Raw genomic sequence first — 20,135 nt, 5'->3', positions numbered from 1 at the left:
AAACTACATAATTAGCTTGTCACCTAATTAGGATGAAATTTAATTAACTGCTTTAATTTTAGCAGAAATAATGAATCAGATATCTGAAAAGCGAATTAATTAATGGGGATGCGAACGAGAGAATGTCTGAAACGGTCACTCTGGAATACGGAATTTCCACGGGGGACGGGGGTGGAGAAGGAAGGGGGGAGGGGCCTAAGCAGAGAAACTGCGATAAGCGCGAGCGAATTAAAAAATAAAATCCCCTGGCGTAAGAGTCGCGAGGGCATATTGATTTTTCTACTCCGGCGCTGCTGCAGCCAATGACCTAACGTTACCCCCGGCTGTAAGCACGGCCCTAACAAAGTTATCCGAAGAATGACGTGCCGTACACGATGTAGCACGACGGAAATCGACGCCCATTTACCACTTCGTATTCTCGATCATGTCCCCACACGTGACCCCAAACCGCCCCGCGCCGCGACCCGGGCGCCGTCTTAAGACACCATCTGGCAACCGCCCAATCCGGTCATATTTTTCCGATCGTAACGGGTCACGCGGGTATGTGACAGCATCCCCGAGCCACGGTGATTTACTGCGGGCATTAAATTACGACCGTCGGTCGGCTGATCTTCGGGATCGGTATCTTTTGAACGAGACAGGAGCCCAATGACCAACGACGCTGTTGACTTCTTTTTTCTCTCTCTCTCTCTCTCTCTCTCTCTCTCTCTCTCTCTCTCTCTCTCTCTCTCTCTCTCTCTCTCTCTCTCTCTCTCTCTCTCTCTCTCTCTCTCTCTCTCTCTCTCTCTCTCTCTCTCTCTCTCTCTCTCTCTCTCTCTCTCTCTCTCTCTCTCTCTCTCTCTCTCTCTCTCTCTCTCTCTCTCTCTCTCTCTCTCTCTCTCTCTCTCTCTCACTCTCTCTCTCTCTCTCTCTCTCTTTTATATATATATTTTTTAAGGACGTTACCCGTCGGATTTTCGGTCCCCCGAGATCCAACTTTGTTTTGTTGAAAATTGAGGTTTGTTCAGGAAGTATATGTGCGTACATGTTTCGTGGTTCGTCGAAAACAGGGGATAACCATATTTTTCTGTAGACGATTTGAGCCATAGGCGAGACAAGCAACGACAATTTCTGAGAAGAAAACACACGGAGTTGGGATTCGTAATCTCTCTTGTTATCGTAACCGGAAAAAGGGGGAAAAGATAAATTTGAACATGTACTTAACGATTTAAAAATAGCGGTTTCTTCTGAAACACAATTTAAATATTACATCCTTCTAGTACAGGAAACGATTAATCCTGCATTACCCGCGTGGGGTGTAAAATACATCGCAGCCTTAAAAATTTACTAAATTCTTTTATATCACACGTGCGTGGAAAGTGGCCCATTACGCGCGTGTTTTTTGTGCGACAAATAGCCAATTCCACACACCACTCGAAACAGTGCGGTACTGAGATATTACCGCACTGTTTCGATCGAAACAGTGCGGTAATAGTACATTGTGCAACAAGTGCTGGAAGATGAAAATTCACGGGTGCGGAGTTGACGCACGAGCCGAAGGCGAGTGCGGTCACCGCACACGGGAATTTTCAACTTCACGCACGTGTTGCACACCCTATTTTATGTTGCAAGTGCGTGGAAAGTGGTAAATCCCGCACGCGTCGCGTGCGGAATGTGTCACTTTCCATGCACGTGTGACATAATATCTCATTACCGCACTGTTTCGAGTGGTGTGTGGAATTGGCTATGCTATTTGTCGCACAAAGAACACGCGCGTAGCCACTTTCCACGCACGTGTGATATAAAATAGTGTGTGTAACACGTGCGGGTTGAAAATTGGACACGCGTGCGGGTGATCGCACTCGCCTTCGGCTCGTGCGTCCACTCCGCACCCGTGTCCAATTTTCAACTTCCCGCACTTGTTACACAAATAACTATTCATTGATTGAACGCGACACAAATTTCACAATTAAAGAAAAACTTTTGCACTTATCTTTATCTAGAAGATATATGGAACATTATTTCATTGTAAATCATCAAAGAGAACAATGAAAATTGAGATATGAAAGAGATATGGAAGATATGGGGGGGGGGAGGGGGTAAAACGTACTTCACGCGATAAAATATGTAAAATATGTAAAACTTCTTTCGCTTTACGAAATCTCTTTATACATTCTTATTGTTAGAAATTTTCCAATTTCAGCTCGCTATTGACAACTGTGCAGAATATCTCGATATTAAATTTCGATATTAAATCCGATATAGTCTAAATCTGAAGTCTCATTTATGTCGACGAAGAAGCAAATAAAATACTGATACTGTTTAACCCGTCAAGTATTTCTAGCCACTTCTGAACATTTAATATCTTGAAAAGTTGAGAGGTCTTTATATTTGAACGACGTATTCAACCGCGTATTCGCGAAGAATAGCGAGCCCCCGTCTTCGTATTCACGTTCAATTTCATTCCAGGCGATGTTTCTCATTGTTCGCAGAACCCGCGGCGGTGCGAAATCCGAGTGTCGGCGCGAGAAACGATGAACGAATCGGGACGAGCCGGGAACGAAGCGGTGCGATAATAATAATATGTGGACGACGCGGCCACGGACCAGGCGAAAGTGGCGACAACCGTCGACCCCGTCGTGCAGAGAACGTGACAATCGGTGGTATCGCCATCGGGACGGCTTCCGCATCATCTACTCGGTGATCCTGGCGGCCTGCATGGCGACGCAGGAAGCGAGGGGCGCCAAGTGTCCGCCACCGGACACAATACCCGGCTGCCCGTGTTACAACTTCGAGAACGGCGGTCTGTTCCTGGAGTGCGCAGGTGCAACCGAGGAGTCCCTCAGGAACGCTTTGTCCGGCGTGATACATGCCGCTGGCGAGGAAGGTAAACCGTCCATGATACAACACGCAAAAAGCGGAGATCAGCGGGGAGAACACGTACTCCGCTCGCATACATAAGTAGAAACAGCCGGTGTACGTTCGTAAAACGGTGGTAACGTCATACTGGCGGGAACAGCTGGTGCAAGATAAAAAAAAAAGGAAAAGCTCGAGAGACCGTTTCAGTATCTGTGCAAATAGTTAATAAGCTATATATTTTTTAGATCTTACTTTCTTTATTCTTTTAGCTTTCAGTTTTCAAATGTCAAGTAGCTTGACATTAAACTCGGAAATATCTTAACTGTATTTCTGGAATATTTCTCTTATAAGAACATTTAGTTTTGCTAATTGAATAAAAGATATTTCACATAAATTAATTTGACTATATACATATCATACATATGTATAAAAATATAGCACAATTTATTAATTCATACTCTTCTTTAATTTTACATATTTTTATAAAATTTCAAAAAAAACTTCTGATACTATTAATTTAGATTCTGTGTTATTTTTATTACATCCTATATTTCGCAGATATTTCGTTTTCAATGGTAAAAATTCTCAATGTTTATTTATTGAAAAGCGTAATTCGTTCTTTTTATTTGTGTATATAAATATTCAATAAAATATTTTATGCGTAATACTTTACCCTATAAAAAATAAGAAAAATAAAAAGAAGAATTTAACTTTGAATTTCGCGATTGTAACTCACAAAGCATGTCAGTAGGGCTTTGACTGAAATATCTCGCGATTGTTCCAGGAGCGCTCGTTCAATCATTGAGCGTGTACGAATTGGATCGGAAAGTAGAGGAACTTCGGTCCGCCGCTTTCCCAGCGGGCTCGCAAATTAGGCATCTACAAATATCGCATTCCGCGATACGCGAAATAAGCGAGGATGCTTTTACGCGGCTCAGTAAAAGCCTGGAATCCTTGGCACTCGTATCCGGTCGACTACCTCACGTACCTCAAAAGGCTATGGCCTCGCTGAGCCTACTCAAAGCGCTGGACCTGGAGGCCAACCTCGTTTACGAGCTGCCTAGCTTCAGTTTCTTCGGGCTCGCGTTAATTAAACTGAACCTAAAGGGTAATCAAATCATGAAAATTTCGGAGTACGCCTTTGCCGGGCTCGAGGGCACTTTAAAGGACCTGGATCTGGCGGAAAACAAGATCAGAGTATTCCCCATGACGTCCTTAAGAAGATTAGAACATCTCACGTCCTTGAGGCTCGCTTGGAACGAGATATCGCAGCTCCCGGAGGACGGCTATTCCAGACTGGATGCTTTAAACTTCCTCGATCTCAGTAGCAACAATTTCAAGGACATTCCGCTCAATTGCTTTCGCTGCTGTCCGTCCCTAAAGACCCTCTCGCTTTATTACAACGCGGTCGAGTCGGTCGACAAGGATGCCTTTATATCGTTGATCGATCTCGAATCGATAGACCTCAGCCACAACAAGATCGTGTTTCTTGACGTGGCCACCTTCCGTGCCAATCAAAAGCTCAGGTCGATCGATCTCAGCCACAATCACATACACTATATTCGGGGCGTGTTCTCGAGGCTGCCCGAGTTGAAGGAGCTCTTCCTGGCGGAGAATAACATTCTCGAAATACCGGCGGAAACGTTCGCCGATAGCACGAGTCTCTCGGTTGTGTATCTCCAGCAAAACGCCATCCGGAGGATTGACGCGCGCGGCCTGGCGACGCTCGGTCAATTAGCGCAGTTACATCTGAGCGGAAATTACATCGAGAAGGTGCCGCGCGACTTTCTCGAGCACTGCGAAAATCTCTCGACCCTGTCATTGGACGGTAATAACATCCGCGAGCTCGAAGTGGGCACGTTCGCCAAGGCGAAACAGCTGCGCGAGCTCCGGCTGCAGGATAATCAGATCACCGAAGTGAAACGTGGCGTATTCGCACCGCTACCGTCGCTCCTCGAGCTACATCTGCAAAACAACGCTATCACGGACATGGAGACCGGCGCGCTGAGATCTCTGCACAGTCTGCAACATGTGAATCTGCAAGGTAACCTTCTGGCCGTGCTCGGTGATGTGTTTCAAGTGTCGAACGACGTCGGCCAGACCGAAAACAGCGGTAGCTCTTTGGTCTCCATTCAACTAGATAACAATGGACTCGGCGTCCTACATAATGATTCATTAAGAGGCCAGGCCTCGGTCAGGATCATGTGGCTTGGACATAATAGGCTGACTCGTCTTCAAGCTCCATTGTTCCGTGACCTGTTGCTGGTGGAACGTCTGTATCTCACGAATAATTCTATCTCGCGGATAGAGGACACCGCCTTTAAACCGATGCAGGCGCTCAAGTTCCTGGAGCTCAGTATGAACCGACTGAGCCACGTGACCGTTAAGACCTTCTCGGAGCTCCACGAGCTAGAAGAACTTTATTTGCAGGACAACGGTTTACGCCGTTTAGATCCTTACGCCTTGACGGCTCTCAAAAGACTGCGTGTCCTCGATCTGGCCAACAATCATTTGAATGTGCTGCACGATAAGATCTTTCAGGAAGGGCTGCCGATCAGAACGCTCAACCTGAAAAACTGCACCGTCAGCGTGATCGAGAACGGTGCCTTTCGCGGACTAAACAATCTCTACGAGTTAAATCTCGAGCACAATCATTTCACTGCCACGGCGTTGGACCGCCTAGACATACCGGGATTAAGAGTCTTAAGAATATCGTACAACAACTTTAGTCAGATTAACGCGAACTCCTTGGACGGCCTGCCATCTCTTCAACATCTGGCGATGGATTCGTCACAAATCTATAGAATGCCGGCCGAGATATTCTCGAAGAATAAGAATCTAGGGAAGCTATTGCTCAGCTACAATTTACTCAAGGTACTGCCGGCGACGCTGTTCCTGGGCCTGGAGGCTCTCAAGGAGGTCAAGCTCGACGGCAACAGGTTCCAGGAGATCCCATACGATGTGTTCGCAAACGCCACCACAGTGGAATTCCTCTCGTTGGCCAACAACGTTCTTCACCGCGTGGACATGTCGCGACTGAATGGATTGACCAGTTTACGGGAGCTCGATCTACGCGGCAACTACATCATGTCTCTCACCGGCTTCGCCTCCGTCAATTTCTCCCGCCTGATATCCGTGGATCTGAGCCATAATCACTTAACCGCTCTTCCGGCGAATTTCTTCGCTCGCTCGAATATGCTGCGGAAAATCGAGCTCGCGGCTAATAAGTTCCGGCAAATACCCGCCGTTGCACTCACGGCACAAAATATACCCGGTCTGGCCTGGCTAAACGTCACGGCTAATCCCCTCGTGAGAATACACGAGATCAGCTCGGAGGCGAGGTATCCGGCTCTTCAGGAAATTCACATCTCCGGGACGAACTTAACGATAGTTACCAGCCAAGACTTTGAGGCGTTTCCCGCGCTGATGCATCTCTTCATGAGCAGCAATATGATATCGAGAGTGTCGCCCAGCGCGTTTCGTAGCCTTTCGAATTTACTCACGTTGGATCTCAGTGTTAATGAATTGGAGTTACTGCCACAGGAAAGACTGAAGGGATTGGAACACCTCAGACTGCTGAATCTCACGCACAACCGTTTGAAAGAGCTCGAGGACTTTCCACCTGACCTTAAAGCTTTGCAGGTACTCGATCTCTCGTACAATCAGATAAGCGGAGTGGGAAAGGGCACGTTCCAGCATTTGGAGAATTTAGCCGAGCTGCACCTCTACGGCAACTGGATATCGTCGATCTCGCCGGACGCGTTCAAGCCGCTGAAGAAGCTCAGGATTTTAGATCTAAGTAGGAACTACTTAGCGAACTTACCGCTGAATGCCTTTCGACCACTCGAAACGCAAATACGGAGTTTACGGGCCGAGGGTAGGTACAATTTATTACTTTATTCACAAGTCTCGATTTTATTACGTTACGTATTTACGAAAGTTCATTTGCTTGCGATTTACACGAAATTACAAGAGTAATTATATAAAGAAATCGTGCGACACCTTTTTATTACAATTCGTTATTATTCGTTAAATTGTAATAAAATGACCGTTTCTCTTTTCAATTTCCATCCTTTTATTTTTGAGAACCGCAAGTCATTTCCTGTATAAAGTATTTTTACGTTTTGAAACTGTTATTTTACCGTTTATTGCGAGTTAGCACGAAAAAAAAATCTCTTACGACGATATTGCTTGCACGTATAAGCACACGTGACGCCATTCACACGGATCGTATCGCGTTATGTTCGACAATAGCAATCTCAGCCGGTGAGATGATTGGTCGCATGCAAAACTCACCGCCGGCGTATCTTCGCATGCGAGCGGAACAGTCGAAAATAACCCCGTCGGGTAGTTACACTCGGAGCTCCTCGACGTCGAGTGAACGATATGAACGTAGAGCACACAATCGCGAGCTACGTTACAAAACATCACGGTGCTATTCAACGCGGGAAGCGCGGCCTGCGCGGCTATAACGTCACGGTAATTTAGGTTGCCGTAAACGTCGCAGCGCTTACGGCAAATCCAAACATTCCGGGCTTACGCGAGACTCTCACGACAATTACATTGTGGTACGATAAAAACTTTTCGAAGACTAACCGGAACAAACGCCGATGATAATAATACGCTTGTAAATGTCGAGACTAAGCTCTTCCATAAGATAATCACGGACATTAAAAATCCGCGTAGAAAATCCGCTGCACTGCGACTGCGAGTCCCAGGAGCTCTGGGAATGGCTGCGCGACCACCAGAAGTTGGTCGGCGGCGGAATGAGCCGGAATCGCGGGGGCGGACTCAGGATGAACGACGTGGACGGCGGCCTGTTGAGATGCGACCAGCCGCCGGAGCTGCGCGGACTGGTCTTCCTGGATCTGGACCCGCACGCCTTCTGCACCGCACCGCTGGTCCTGAAACTGGCGATCCAGGACATCCAGCCGTTTTCCGTCCTGGTGTCGTGGCAGAGCAGGAATCATTCCGGCCTGCGCGGCTACCAGGTGGCCTATCACGCCCTGGACAATGTCGACGAGGTACCGAAAAAAACAGGCACTCTAATTGTGTATAGCGTTACATGTCGTTCCTAAAAAGCGAACACGGGTACAACATGGGGTATAAATCGAACGGGCGGATAAAATGTAAAGTGTAAATGGCGTTTGATTCAATCGATATAGCCGAGAATCTCCGTTGTCTATCTCTGTCTCTCTCGACGAGGCTCTAGCTCATCCTTCGCAAAAACGTGTCGTCACATCCGACACCGTCCTCGCTGATCGATCGGCGCGAACGCGCAAAAAAGCGACGCGGCGTTTCGGTCGGATTAAGTATTTTCGCCACTCCCCGAAAGAAATCAAATTTACCCATTTTTAGTAATTACCCGCTAGATAATGGTGGTATGCTCGCACGTGCAATCGCTGTGCGCTTATTATTCCGCGAGAGAGAATTTTGTATTATTCCAGTAACTGAAAAAAGAATAAATAAAAGAATATTTTTTAATAATAATATATATATTTTTATAGGAAACATTTATGCTCTTTTCTTAGATAGTACAAATAAATAAAGAGCTATTTCTCGGGTATATTTATAAAAAGTTGAATTTTTTTATGAGAACACTTTAATATATTTTTTTTTTCTAAATTTATTCGGAAACCCCGTAAACGTGGCGTCACTTTTATCGCTCTGAATTTCAGGTACGTGCCAAAATACTCGAGCCGAACGCGCGCTCGGTGAAACTGTCGAAACTATCGCCGAACACTCGCTACCTGATCTGTGTATTCGGTCTCGGTAATTGGATGACGTCGCGGATGGAGGACGGCCCGATGGAGCAGCTCAATTTCACGCAGGTCGAGATACTCGCGTCTACGCCGAGCTCGCAGATGACGGACTCCGCGACCAGCCGTTGCACCGATGTGAAGACGCTCGACGCGCCGGACGCGATAATCAGCAGCGATGGCTCGGCGATGGGCGACGTTGGCAGTGTCAGCAGCTTCCTGACGAGGCGGCTGGGCTTGATAGTCGGCTGCTGCATGGGCTTCATCGTCTTCCTCCTTCTGGTGTCCGTCTTGGGTTACCTCAAAGTGAAGAAGCAGCGGGAGGCGGTCAAGAGGGAGCAGCAGCCGTTACCGCCGGAGTACATATCGTATAGGCACTTTAGCATACAGAGCGGTGAAGCCGGCCACACCGCTACCAGGCAGACCAGCCAGGACGGTCAGAACTCAAATTTCATCAACAACACCACGCTGAATGTATGAGAAAAGCCGCGGAACTCCCGACTCGTGGAGGTTTCGAACGTGTGAGCAAGGCTCGAGCGATTCGAGTGTGTTGTTAACCGGTTCGAAGGTCTCCCCGACTCGCGGGAGTTTCGAGTTTACGCGCCACAGAGCCACAAACAGACAATGCCGACTGTCGTATTTTCGGCAACGACCGCCGAACTGTTTTACGAACTGAGAAATTATCGCAATTAGCAGTGCTGTGCGCTCAAGTAATACGCACTGAGAGTGCGTATCATTGACTCGATGAATGCTCGACCAAGATACGTCGTTCTCGAGAAGCATCACTACCAAAAAAACTGGCCATGCCAGACCTCTGCGTTAATGGCAACGAAGAGTTTAAGCGAGTGAGTATGCGTGTAAAAGAATGTGAAAGAATGCGCGGGCGAATGGGAATCTTTATTAAAGTAACGGAGCATTTTATAAGGGATTTTCTACGAGTCTGAATTCGGTTCCAAGTAGGTTTAATCACTTCACGTGGCATCGTATCGAACGAACGCGATCGAACGGATGAAATGTCTCGTAAGAGTTGTACAGAACAGGAAATTGATTTCGGTAATGTACGAGCAATGTGAGCCACACGGTGCAGTTTCTCGTATACTCTAAAAAAAATCTTATAAGTTTTGAACAAGACGAGAGATATCGTACTCTCCAACTCTGCAATCAAGAAAATTAAAAAAAAATCGACCAGATCGCTGTCGGATTTTGCTTTGGGTCTTTATTGGATCTTCGAATTTAGTAATGCGGAGTATAAAAATTAATACGCGCGGTCTGAAAGACTAAAGCCGCGCGATATACATAGAACATAAAGTTGGGCAGATACAAGAAGCCTTCTCTGAACATAATGAGTGTCATTTTATCCGCGAGAAATCGGTCGAATTCGCGGATGCCGAACGGTGCTTTGGAGGAGAAGGCTCCCTCGCATCTTTGTGTAAAATATAACGCTCAGTCTTCTTCAAGAAATATGAAATTTTGAGGAGTGTATGAAGATCTCGAAGGGTCGCGCGTGCTCCCGGACGACTGTAAACGACAACGGGGGGAAATAGACGATAGATAGACGTTGCTTCCGTGTAACACACGACGCGCACTTTGCCGAACGATTTACGACTAAACACCGCGTTATTACGTGTCATCCCGGGGGCCGCCGCTCGCGGATGAGATCGGACGGGTGTGAAGTGGCTATTGTGTTTTCTTAATGGCTCGGCAAACCGCGTGGTTTAGAACGTCATCCACGCGCCGATCTCGCGAAATGGCGCGCCATTTTGCGGTGAACGCCCGCGGTACGACGGTACCATCAATTTCCGATTGGGCCGCGCGCGGATCATCAGGGCGGCGGGACGGGAAAAATTGCTCATCCCTGCGAGCGATCGATTGCACGACGGATTCCGGATCCTCCGGCGATGAAAGAGTAAGAGATGCAAAAAAAACGGGAGGGGGTATAAAATTTAAAAGAAAATATATCCCACACTCGGTTAGCGTTCCAGCGGGATTCTGTAGAATAAGATGCCAGAGCATCCGATGCTAAGTGAACTTTCTTCACAGCGAACACAAGATATAAATAATTTCTTTTATTGCCTATATTTATAGAGGATGAAGTCTTTCAACGCGAAAACAATATTGATTTGTCAATAAATAGATAAAATATTCTGCTAAAGTCTACAGAAGGTTAATAAAGGTGCGATAGGTCAGATATAAAATTATACACGAATCTGTTTTAGGTTTTCGTCTTTTCCTTCTGGGTCAAATTATTCGCATCTAAACGCTAGCCGTTGCTGGAGAATCGGCGATTAAAGGTGACGTTCTATGGATCGTGTTTAGAATCTATAAATATACGTGAAATGATTGTATATAGATACATACGTATCGGGAAAACTATGTATTCAATGGTTAAGGATGTCGATATCACCGAGATTATTATCATAAAAATTCTGATGATCTCTTAAATAGCGAAACAACAATAGTAGTCGAATTAGCGTCGGCGCGTCGATCCACCCCCGATTTTTCAGGAGGCCAACGAGGCCAGATCCATCAGAACTTTTATCGCGATAGACCGATGTAATGCATTTTGCATTAGGAATGAATGACGCGCCCAGATGTGGTACGGTTTTTCAGGATTCGATTTAGATTAACAGATTGACCCGCTCGATATCGGCGTTAACCGGTTAGTATAATCGTCGTGTCGAGTATTAAAGCCGCAAATGCAACGAAACATCGCGTTTAGCGCGGGACAATTTTTAGTGTCGACACGAATCCCGTATCGGCGTTTCGACGAGACGACGAAATGATTATCGAGGTGACATGCGATATCCAGCGAGCTCGTTATGAAAAGTCGTTATACGAAATGCAGCGCTGCGAGAAAAAAACGTAGCTGCTCGACGGACGCGTTCAACGGTAATTCGTTATCACGTTACCGGATCGTTTCGGTATCGGCCGGCGGGAAAGGCCTCCATTTCCCGGCCGTGAAGAGAGGAGAAGAGTCCAGGGAGAAGGAGAGCGAAATCTCGCGCGCAGATTTGCGAAATCAGCGCAGCGCGAGATCTACGATGTATGCGCGTTCTCGTTACACACTGTGTACTGTAATATATACGTACGTCACTGTAATAAAAATGCAAATTCTTTTGTAAGCAGGTGTTTTTCATCTCCCGTGTGGCTGCTGCTCCGCGCGCGCGCGCGAGTGCGAGCGAACGAGGAGAGACGTGTTAATCCGTCCGGGGCCGATATCGCCGAGCGACGAGATTGAATCATAACCGGCCGAGATTTTTCTTACTTACATGCCCCTCCGTGTATACGGCGAAGAGGAACGACGCGGCAGTTCTATCCCGTCGTCTTCTATCTCGCGGACCCTTACTACCGATCGCGCGTAAATGCCCCCGATTTTACGAAGGTATATTCCAAACGCACGGCGGGGATTACATTTTCTCTATCGCGTTATGCCTTATACCTATATAGACTTCCAATAGAGTATGGCTTATGGAAAAGCGAGATTGATTCATAGAATATATTAATTTCCATCGGCGATATCGGCCGATTTGACGAGTTTCATCGAATTCGCAATCACAAATGGACCCGCCGATGTATCGGTGGATATAAATTGACAACTTTTCGGCAGACGGAATACGAATATGAGGCAATCTCCATCGCGGACCTGCCGTCACAAAGAACAGGATGAAGATAACTTATTAACGGTAAGCTGCACAGAATTCTTTATTGCTTTCCTATCGATTTTCTCGATCGGCGCACCTTCAAAGGATAATATCAAGTTGATAAGTCAGTGATATGAAAACTTCGCGGTATAATGCAAAAACATCTAGAGAGAATTATTTGAATAAGGATTAAGGATTATATTTTCAAATCGATTTTCAATATAATTTCTATTAAAATTACAAATTAAAATTAAATTGAAAAGCGATTCAAAAATCTAAACATTTTTCATAATTAAACATTTTAGTTTTTTTAAATTTCCTATTTCGAGTTGACTTGGTATAATCCGTTACGGTAGCATATCGTAATAGTTCTTTAAGCATTTTTACGCGATTATATATAATTGGCAAACTATATCTGCATAAATTTCTCCAAATAGAAATTCTCCAAATTCTTTGATTTATGTTAGACCAGTCGATTAGATGAAAATGAAAATGAAATATTTGACCTGCTTATTTGCGAGAAATAGTGAACTGTAAAGAATTAAGCGTTTATTTTTTTATTATAATTGGTAATTATTTAGTATAAGGGGCCCAGCTCTAGTAATCTTGACTTCGACACAAGATTTTAACTGTCGTTTATTGTTTATGAATGAGTTATTAATAAATAAAATAAATCATATAAACGTGTATTTAATGTTGAATTGAACTGTAATTGGCACGAATGCTACATTTTTTACATATTTGCACATTAAGTAAATGTCTGAGAGGGGGAGGGGCAGAGATGAGAGAGTCCCCTCTATTAAATAATTACCTTAAAATTTTGTGTTATTTTATGTTATAGATTAAGATCGCGTTTTAATTTATCGCCTAGAATGCGATGCTCGACGCAGGAAAAGATCGTAATAACGGACACCAAAGCTATTCGTCATATTCGAACACGAAACCTAAATAGCGACAACATCGAATGCCTATCGCTCGTACATGTGCCAATAAAACCGATATTCCGGTCTTATCAACGTCGGAACACCACGGGATGAAATGCCAAGACATTTCTGAGAATAACGAGGTCCGCGGGAACGGGAAGCCTTGTGGCTCCCGAGAGGCGCAATCGGAATTCGTAAAGTATGCGGCCTGCTCTCGTTTATTTCGGCGTCCGCGCCACCGACGACGGGGGCGGTTGCCTCTTTAAACTCGTACCCTACGTCTCGTATAAATTTTCCAGCGTCTCGACGAAACGCTTCCCGTCTGCTTTATCGTATTTCCTTGCAATTAACCCCTCCCCGCCGCTTGCCGCGCCCCGCGCGACTACCGCCTACCAGCCCGCGTTGGATCGCGAGGTAGAAGCGTTCTGCATATTTCATTTGTTCCTGGGTGCGCTCCGGGAGGCTGAGCGCGTCCCGGTTTCGTTCTTCCGGAATTGCAAGGGCGGTGACCCGTGGCCAGGAAATTGAAACTCACCGTTAAGAACACGCGTATATGCCGCCGATGGCGGTTCCGGCCGGTCGGGCGCGAGGACGGAAGCTGCGCGAGGAACATTACGCGGTGAACAACACCCGGACGATTGAGCGCTACTACGTTGCCGGTAAAAAGAAAGCAATTATTCTCGTATAACTGTAATTAATGTGAGCTAATTAATTAACTCTCCGGCAAAGCGGAGGAAATTCGTAATTAGTCTGGTTGAGCGCGAGGGAGACAGGGGGCTATTCGCGGGGGGGGTTTCGGTCAAGCACCGGTATTGCCTCAGGATCGATTGGCTAAGAAAGCAATCGCAATTTTATCGTGTGTAAATATCATTGATTTTTTAATTTTTTTATCGCGTCTTCCACTGCATCGTATGCAACAGACAAGGATATATTTTTTTCGTAATTTAACCTTTTCTACGGGACCCATGTCTTCTTGTATGTCTTCGGACGTTATTTATTGCTGTCAGGGTACCCAAAAAGGGACATTAATACTTAAGGAGGAGTACAGGATGTTTAATGATTAAAGACTGTGAGTTATCGCACGCTCTCGTGCCACCTGTCTGCAAATTGCTGACCGTAAAAAGAAGATGACATGGACTAAAACAAAAAATACCCTCGAGTCGCTATCAATTTTTCCGTTTCCCACGCTTCGTTTAATGAACAGTGTCTAAGCAATTTCGCAAACAGGTACAAAATTACAAAATATAACACTTTCTTTTACTCTTATACACTTTTTATATTTCATCACATTAATTCAGTTATAAAAATAAATGTTTAAACAACAACGAGAAATATTAAAGGAAAGATTACAAAGAAAGTGAGAAGTGTTATACGACGTTTGACAGGATTTATCTGACACGGAAATTTTGCGAGAGAATACAAATGCGTTATATACAGTTTTCATTTAAATGAATACTTCAAAATTACTAAAAGTGAGCTTATTACATTCCAAATTTAATACGTGACATTATCACGCACGCGGTACATTTAACTAAAATTTCGTACCTTTATTGCATTTTTCACGCTATTCTCGATATTCATGATACGCGCTACCTGCTCAATTACGCGCGGGAGAAGAATACGTTCATTCGTATGTTGTTTATCATATTTATTATTTATTCGTCATATAAATTATTTGCATTATTTCGTAATTAAAATAACTTGTTTGTGTTTACTTCATCCTGTTTAACGGGAGTTATAATAAAAAAGTTAATTGTTCTGCATTTTTAAGAGCCTATTCTGTGTCCAACTTTCGTTATGCGCAACGTTGAACGTTGGCGTGATGGTTCACGGAGTAATTGCAAAATATTCTGATTATCATGTTAGAAGACAGTCATGTCGCCTTAGTAGTGGTTCCATTAAGTAAAAACTCAAATGAACGCGGCGCACAGATGAATTCTTAATTATTATTGTTATCGTAAGCGATACAAGGAGATTAAATCGATTAAAAGTCAGACATTCATAATATTCTGTTTTAAAATCTGCTCCATCCGTTACTTTTTTGGACGTTCTTATTGTATCGCGAACAACTCAAGCATATAATTGCATCGATCGATTCCCCGACGGGGCTCACACCTATATGCCGGCACATATATACATGTACATCTTCAGAAATCCGAGATTCCTCTGGAACGCGAAGAAGAACGAGCGTGTACGTCGTTCAGCGATATCCAGGTATTATCTTTTAGCTAGTGATTAATGTATTTAATCACTTGATTTTTATCGGGGTGAAGAAGAAACGGATTCGTGACGGAAGTAAAAACAAACGGTCTCTTTTCATTTCTTCAATGCAAACCCATGATTCAAGATTTAACCATATTTTCTTTAACACGGAAAGAACGATTTTGTTAAAGTATCTCTAAAAATTTAGCTAGATACAAATCTGAAAATAATTTTGTTGCACCATTAAAATAATTGTAGTAGGTCGCTGAAGTGTGATAATAATGCTGTAAAAAAATTTGATATTTTAGCAATCAGTTTGAGTGTTTTACTTAATTATTTTGATGGTGCAACAAAATTATTTTCAGATTTGTATCTAATTAAATTTTTAGATAGTTTAGATACAACAAAACCGTTCTTTCCGTGTAATTATTTTCTATGTTGTCTCGATGTTTTCGATGTTGCGATTATTATATTAACGTAAACGTTTATTATATTTTTAAAACAAAATGTCCTAATACTGTCATTTTTTATCATTCCACTACCGAGCAATTTCTTTGTATCAAAACTTTGATGTGTTCCAGAAAAAAGATTTCTCGTTCTATTATCAGCTTCCTACATTTCTATATTAAGTATTTCGATAAGTGACTTTTTCAATAAGAAGTTTATAAATTTGTACGAAGTTAGATAAAAAATAAGGCTTTATTATTCATTCGCAATGTTGGCAGTACAAGGTCTGACGCTTTCAAAATTTCGGAAAAGAATGATTCATCATCAAGCTTCATCTAGACACGCGTGGTCTGCAAAAATATGGAGGCTGCAGAAAACTGTAAATCATGAGACGTGTAACTGTAAGTTAAAGGAAAGGTTTTCGTGAGCATAATCTATATCTGCCTTGTCACAACTTCGATACACGGGCAACACGGATTTCGCGGTGCTCGCGCGATATTATGGGAATAAGTCAAACTGGACGTTTAGTAGGCGGTAAAACGCGTTTATTATAAGCTCGGGAAGTTCTGCTGCTATATAAATCGGTCACGCATATAAACCTTCGCGCGAAAGTTTCGGTCGGAAACTTTTGGGGAAAAAGTCAAGCGAGAAAGATCCGGAGCGACGTGCAAAAAATAAGCGCTACGAAAATTTCGTAATAAGGTTAATACGGGATCTGTGTCGGCGAGTAGAACGCCTGTATTTTCTATCGCGCATATAGGCGTGGAGCGTATACGAAGTCAGAGCACAAGCAAATACTGCACAACTGGGACAGTCGAGATGTTGACGCGACGTTTTTCTGCTTTTCCCCCGGAAAATCTCGCGTCGGGCTTATTTGATTACTGGGTCTGTGTGCCCAGAAAAACTTTGTTTGCTTTAGCAGAGCTGAATCAGGCACGTCGATGATAATGCCAAGTGTATTTCGAGGAAATCTGAAAGCGTCGCGAGAAAAAGATATTTTTCCTACAAAATTCATACTTCGGACTTTACGTGCGAATTAACGAATATTAGATTTAGATAACTCAAATTATTGTCGAGTCTTTACAATCGTCTGACCGGGAGAGAAAAGGGAGAGAATTCGGTTTTACATTTCCGAAGCTCTCCTCCACAATGTCAATGTGGAGTGACTGATAAAAAATTAAATCTTGCAATTGTCGGGCATCCCTTCTAAGGCTACATCGTGATCTTTTTAGGGAACTTCATTCCTGATTTATGCCTCCCCTAGAGTCTCTCAATCCGACTTGTTCGCGTTTAAATAATTTCGCGCTCGTCGTTATTACCCCGGTCTTTTCTTCTTACGCCGCGAGGAGAAAAACTCTCCGTCTTGCCTTCCGTTCCGCCCTGTTCAATCGTCCGTTTCGCTTAAGTTCACGCGGCGGCTGCGCCGTACCAAGAGGGAACCTCGCAAGTCTTGCGCCGGCGGCTGCGGCGACAACGCACAAACGAATCAATGTACCCCGGCGCTTTATGAAGTATGCATATCGCCCGACTCGCGGCCCGTGCACCGCGCGAAGCTTTTGTTGAGTAACGCCGAGACTGCAATTCGCGGTAAGCGGTTTTGCGGTGTATATGGCAAAGCTTGTAGCAGAAGATGGTTGGTAAAGGAAACTTGCGCGCGCGCGCGCGCAAGAGGGAGAGAGAGCAAAGGAGAAGAGAACGGGTTTTGTAACATCGATAATACGTTTCGCGCAGCAGAAATCCTGGACGGGCCCCGCAAGATGCTTAATTCCGAGCGCACGGCGGGGATCGCGCGAACTTGCGGCAAGCAAAGTTACCGTAATTGGGACTCGAGGAGCGGAGCGGTGAAATCACGGAATATTTCTATAACGCTGTCCCTCGAGACGCGCTCGCTCGCGAGGAAACCAAGTACGCGAAATCGCGACGTTACGTACTCCGGTTACTCATGCCGGGTCGTTGCGGGGAGATCGAACTCGCGACGAGAATCTCATTCTTTCAGCACGTCGACTTTGTGGCTCCTGACACGACATCCGCATTTCTAACTCGATTCCGGTCGAATCCGCGAAGTTCGGTCGCCGAAAGTTTACACCGGGGAGTCGAGCCAGGCCGCGACATCAATCCCGCATTATCCACATCCAAAAATCTCGGCTGACGTTTTCTACGCTTTTTCCGGACTTCTTCCTCTTCCTCCGGAGCTTCCTCTCGAAAAATCCGCGTCACCAGGACAAATCACCGGACAAAGTGAACATGTCCCGTCACATTCGCGCAAATAATAGTTATAAATGTAATTACGATAATTCGTCGCGCCATAAATTTCAGTAGTCCCGAGTCATTATACGCCGCAAAAATGCCGTAATATCGGAAACTTGCAAGCAGTCAAAGATTCTAAAGATCAAAGAGCTTCCGATGCCGTCTGAGGCGTTGCCTCGCCTGCATCTTTGACTTTTAAGAAAATAAGATTTACCGGTCCGTGAGGAGAAAGCTGGGTGAGCGTTCGGCGTTGATTTCCTCTCGCGCGACGAGGAGGCGAGTTGCCGCTCAAAGCCCTTCCGCAAGAAACACGTGATGCTCGAGGAATACAGAATGTTCCGGGAAAAAATGTGGCACGCTTCCAAGAAGATCCTTCAAAGAGATTATCTTCTCCAAGTGCCTTAAGGGACTAGTTAAAAACTTGTTTATTTAATGTGTATCACGACAACATTCTTATGTAATAGATAGTTACGTTTTTTATACATTTTAATTTGGTTAAAAGAACTTTTAACTAAATTCTCGATTATTTCCGTGAATTCGTTAAACGGATATTATATGTCACTCGGGATAATGTTCACAGCCTGAATATGTAAAATATTTGGTATAAAATTAAAATTATTCAAATAACATGTCCCCGTCACGTCACGATAATGTACTCTAAAATATCGAATGACGCAACAACGAGAAATGCCATGTCGGTCCACTTGCTCTCCATTCGGTTTTTTAACAGGCGCGTCCACGCTTTCTTATTAATATTCAGCATAATATCTCGCGGTCGCGCCGTCGAATCGAATCTATCGTTCCGCATAAAATCACGCGGGTAATACATATACGCCAAGTCCGACGGATTCCCCCCGGGGAAATTCGGCATACGCGCCCATTGTTCGCGAAAAGAATCGGAAGGAAGAAGACGAAGGCGCTGAGAATAGGCGAGAGCTCATCTTCCGAGCTTAGCGGCCCACCGACAAAAATCCCGTTGTAACCCGAGTGCGGGGCTATAGCAACTCTAGCAAGTTCGCTGGCCGGACCCCGGGATCTAAATGGAATCGATCTACCGTCATAATGCCGCGTGATATAGGCGTGTACGGCGAATGCCCGGGTATTAATGACGCGCCAGAGTGAGTTACGAGAACGACCGTACGAGTGCTTCATAATGCAGGTGCCTAACGCGCGTCGATGATAGAAGGAAAATTACGGGGGAATTGCCACACGCCGAGAATTGTCTGGACTTGCAGGCGCAAATAGCGACGACGGTTCTCGTTGACGCTTCCGCGATAATATCTCTTAATTCTCATGATTCTCGGCAACGAGATAATTTGAAATACCTCCCTACACGTTGAACGTCTTAGAGACACTCAACGTGTCACTTAAAAATCGGTACTCACTTGGTCAAATTCATTTACATTTAAATATTGTATATTATAATGTTGCGGACACATAAATAATTTTTATAAGATCGTGTGTGTGGGTGTAGCTAAGAAAATTGTGTAAGGTAGATAAATCTTGTATATCTCTGTCCATCTTTCATGACGCGATCGTGTATGATGGCGTCGCGAATGTAAATTCGCCCTCGGGGATGTCGCGAGCTATGAAACTACGAACTATGAACATTTACTGAAAATGGAGCGGGATCATCTACATTGGCTCCGGGACAGCGTAACGTAGTCGGCTCGGTTTTACCTCCGCGCTTTAAAGTTTGTAAATAATTCAGCGTCGTCTGCGCACAACGGGTCCCGTCGCCGTCGCCGTCGCCGTCGTCGTTGTCGATGCCGACGACAACGACAGGGATATGTATAGAAGTGAGAGAGAGAGAACGAGAAGAGAGAAAAAAAGGGAGAACGTAAATAAGGCGGGAGAAAAACGCCGAGCGAAATACGATAAGACCACCCATCTCCGCTTGGTCTCCGGCCAATTCTACGGAGGCTGCAGGGTGCAGCGCGATCGGGAGATGCAACGATCACGTGCAGACCTTATTGCGAGCGGATCGTGAGATTTCCTATTTCCATGCATTTCGAAGCGCGCGATTCTAGCCTAACGCCCGGGGACACCCCGGACGCCCCGAGATTATTACGGCCGAG

General features: G+C 44.9%; 1 protein-coding gene across 1 annotated transcript; it reads left to right on the top strand.

Annotated features, from left to right (window-relative positions):
* Positions 1-2,434: 2,434 nt before the first annotated feature.
* LOC139782503 (uncharacterized) lies at positions 2,435-11,719 on the top strand. The gene is made up of 4 exons (XM_071721533.1): positions 2,435-2,866; positions 3,623-6,715; positions 7,525-7,862; positions 8,517-11,719. Exons 1-4 carry the CDS (start codon positions 2,563-2,565, stop codon positions 9,075-9,077), a joined length of 4,296 nt encoding a protein of 1,431 aa, XP_071577634.1. The 5' UTR covers positions 2,435-2,562; the 3' UTR covers positions 9,078-11,719.
* Positions 11,720-20,135: the final 8,416 nt, after the last annotated feature.

The sequence above is a fragment of the Temnothorax nylanderi genome, unplaced genomic scaffold (genome assembly GCF_030848795.1).
Source record: "Temnothorax nylanderi isolate EJ_2023f unplaced genomic scaffold, tnyl_v1.0 TNYL_tig0419_pilon, whole genome shotgun sequence".
NCBI lineage: Eukaryota > Metazoa > Arthropoda > Insecta > Hymenoptera > Formicidae > Temnothorax > Temnothorax nylanderi.
This window is presented reverse-complemented; position numbering and strand designations above follow the sequence as displayed.

Coding starts and splice junctions, on each gene's coding strand:
- LOC139782503 (XM_071721533.1), top strand. CDS start 2,563: ATGTGGACGACGCGGCCACGGACCAGGCGAAAGTGGCGACAACCGTCG. Junction 2,867..3,622: donor ACATGCCGCTGGCGAGGAAG/GTAAACCGTCCA, acceptor CGATTGTTCCAG/GAGCGCTCGTTCAATCATTG. Junction 7,863..8,516: donor CCCTGGACAATGTCGACGAG/GTACCGAAAAAA, acceptor TCTGAATTTCAG/GTACGTGCCAAAATACTCGA.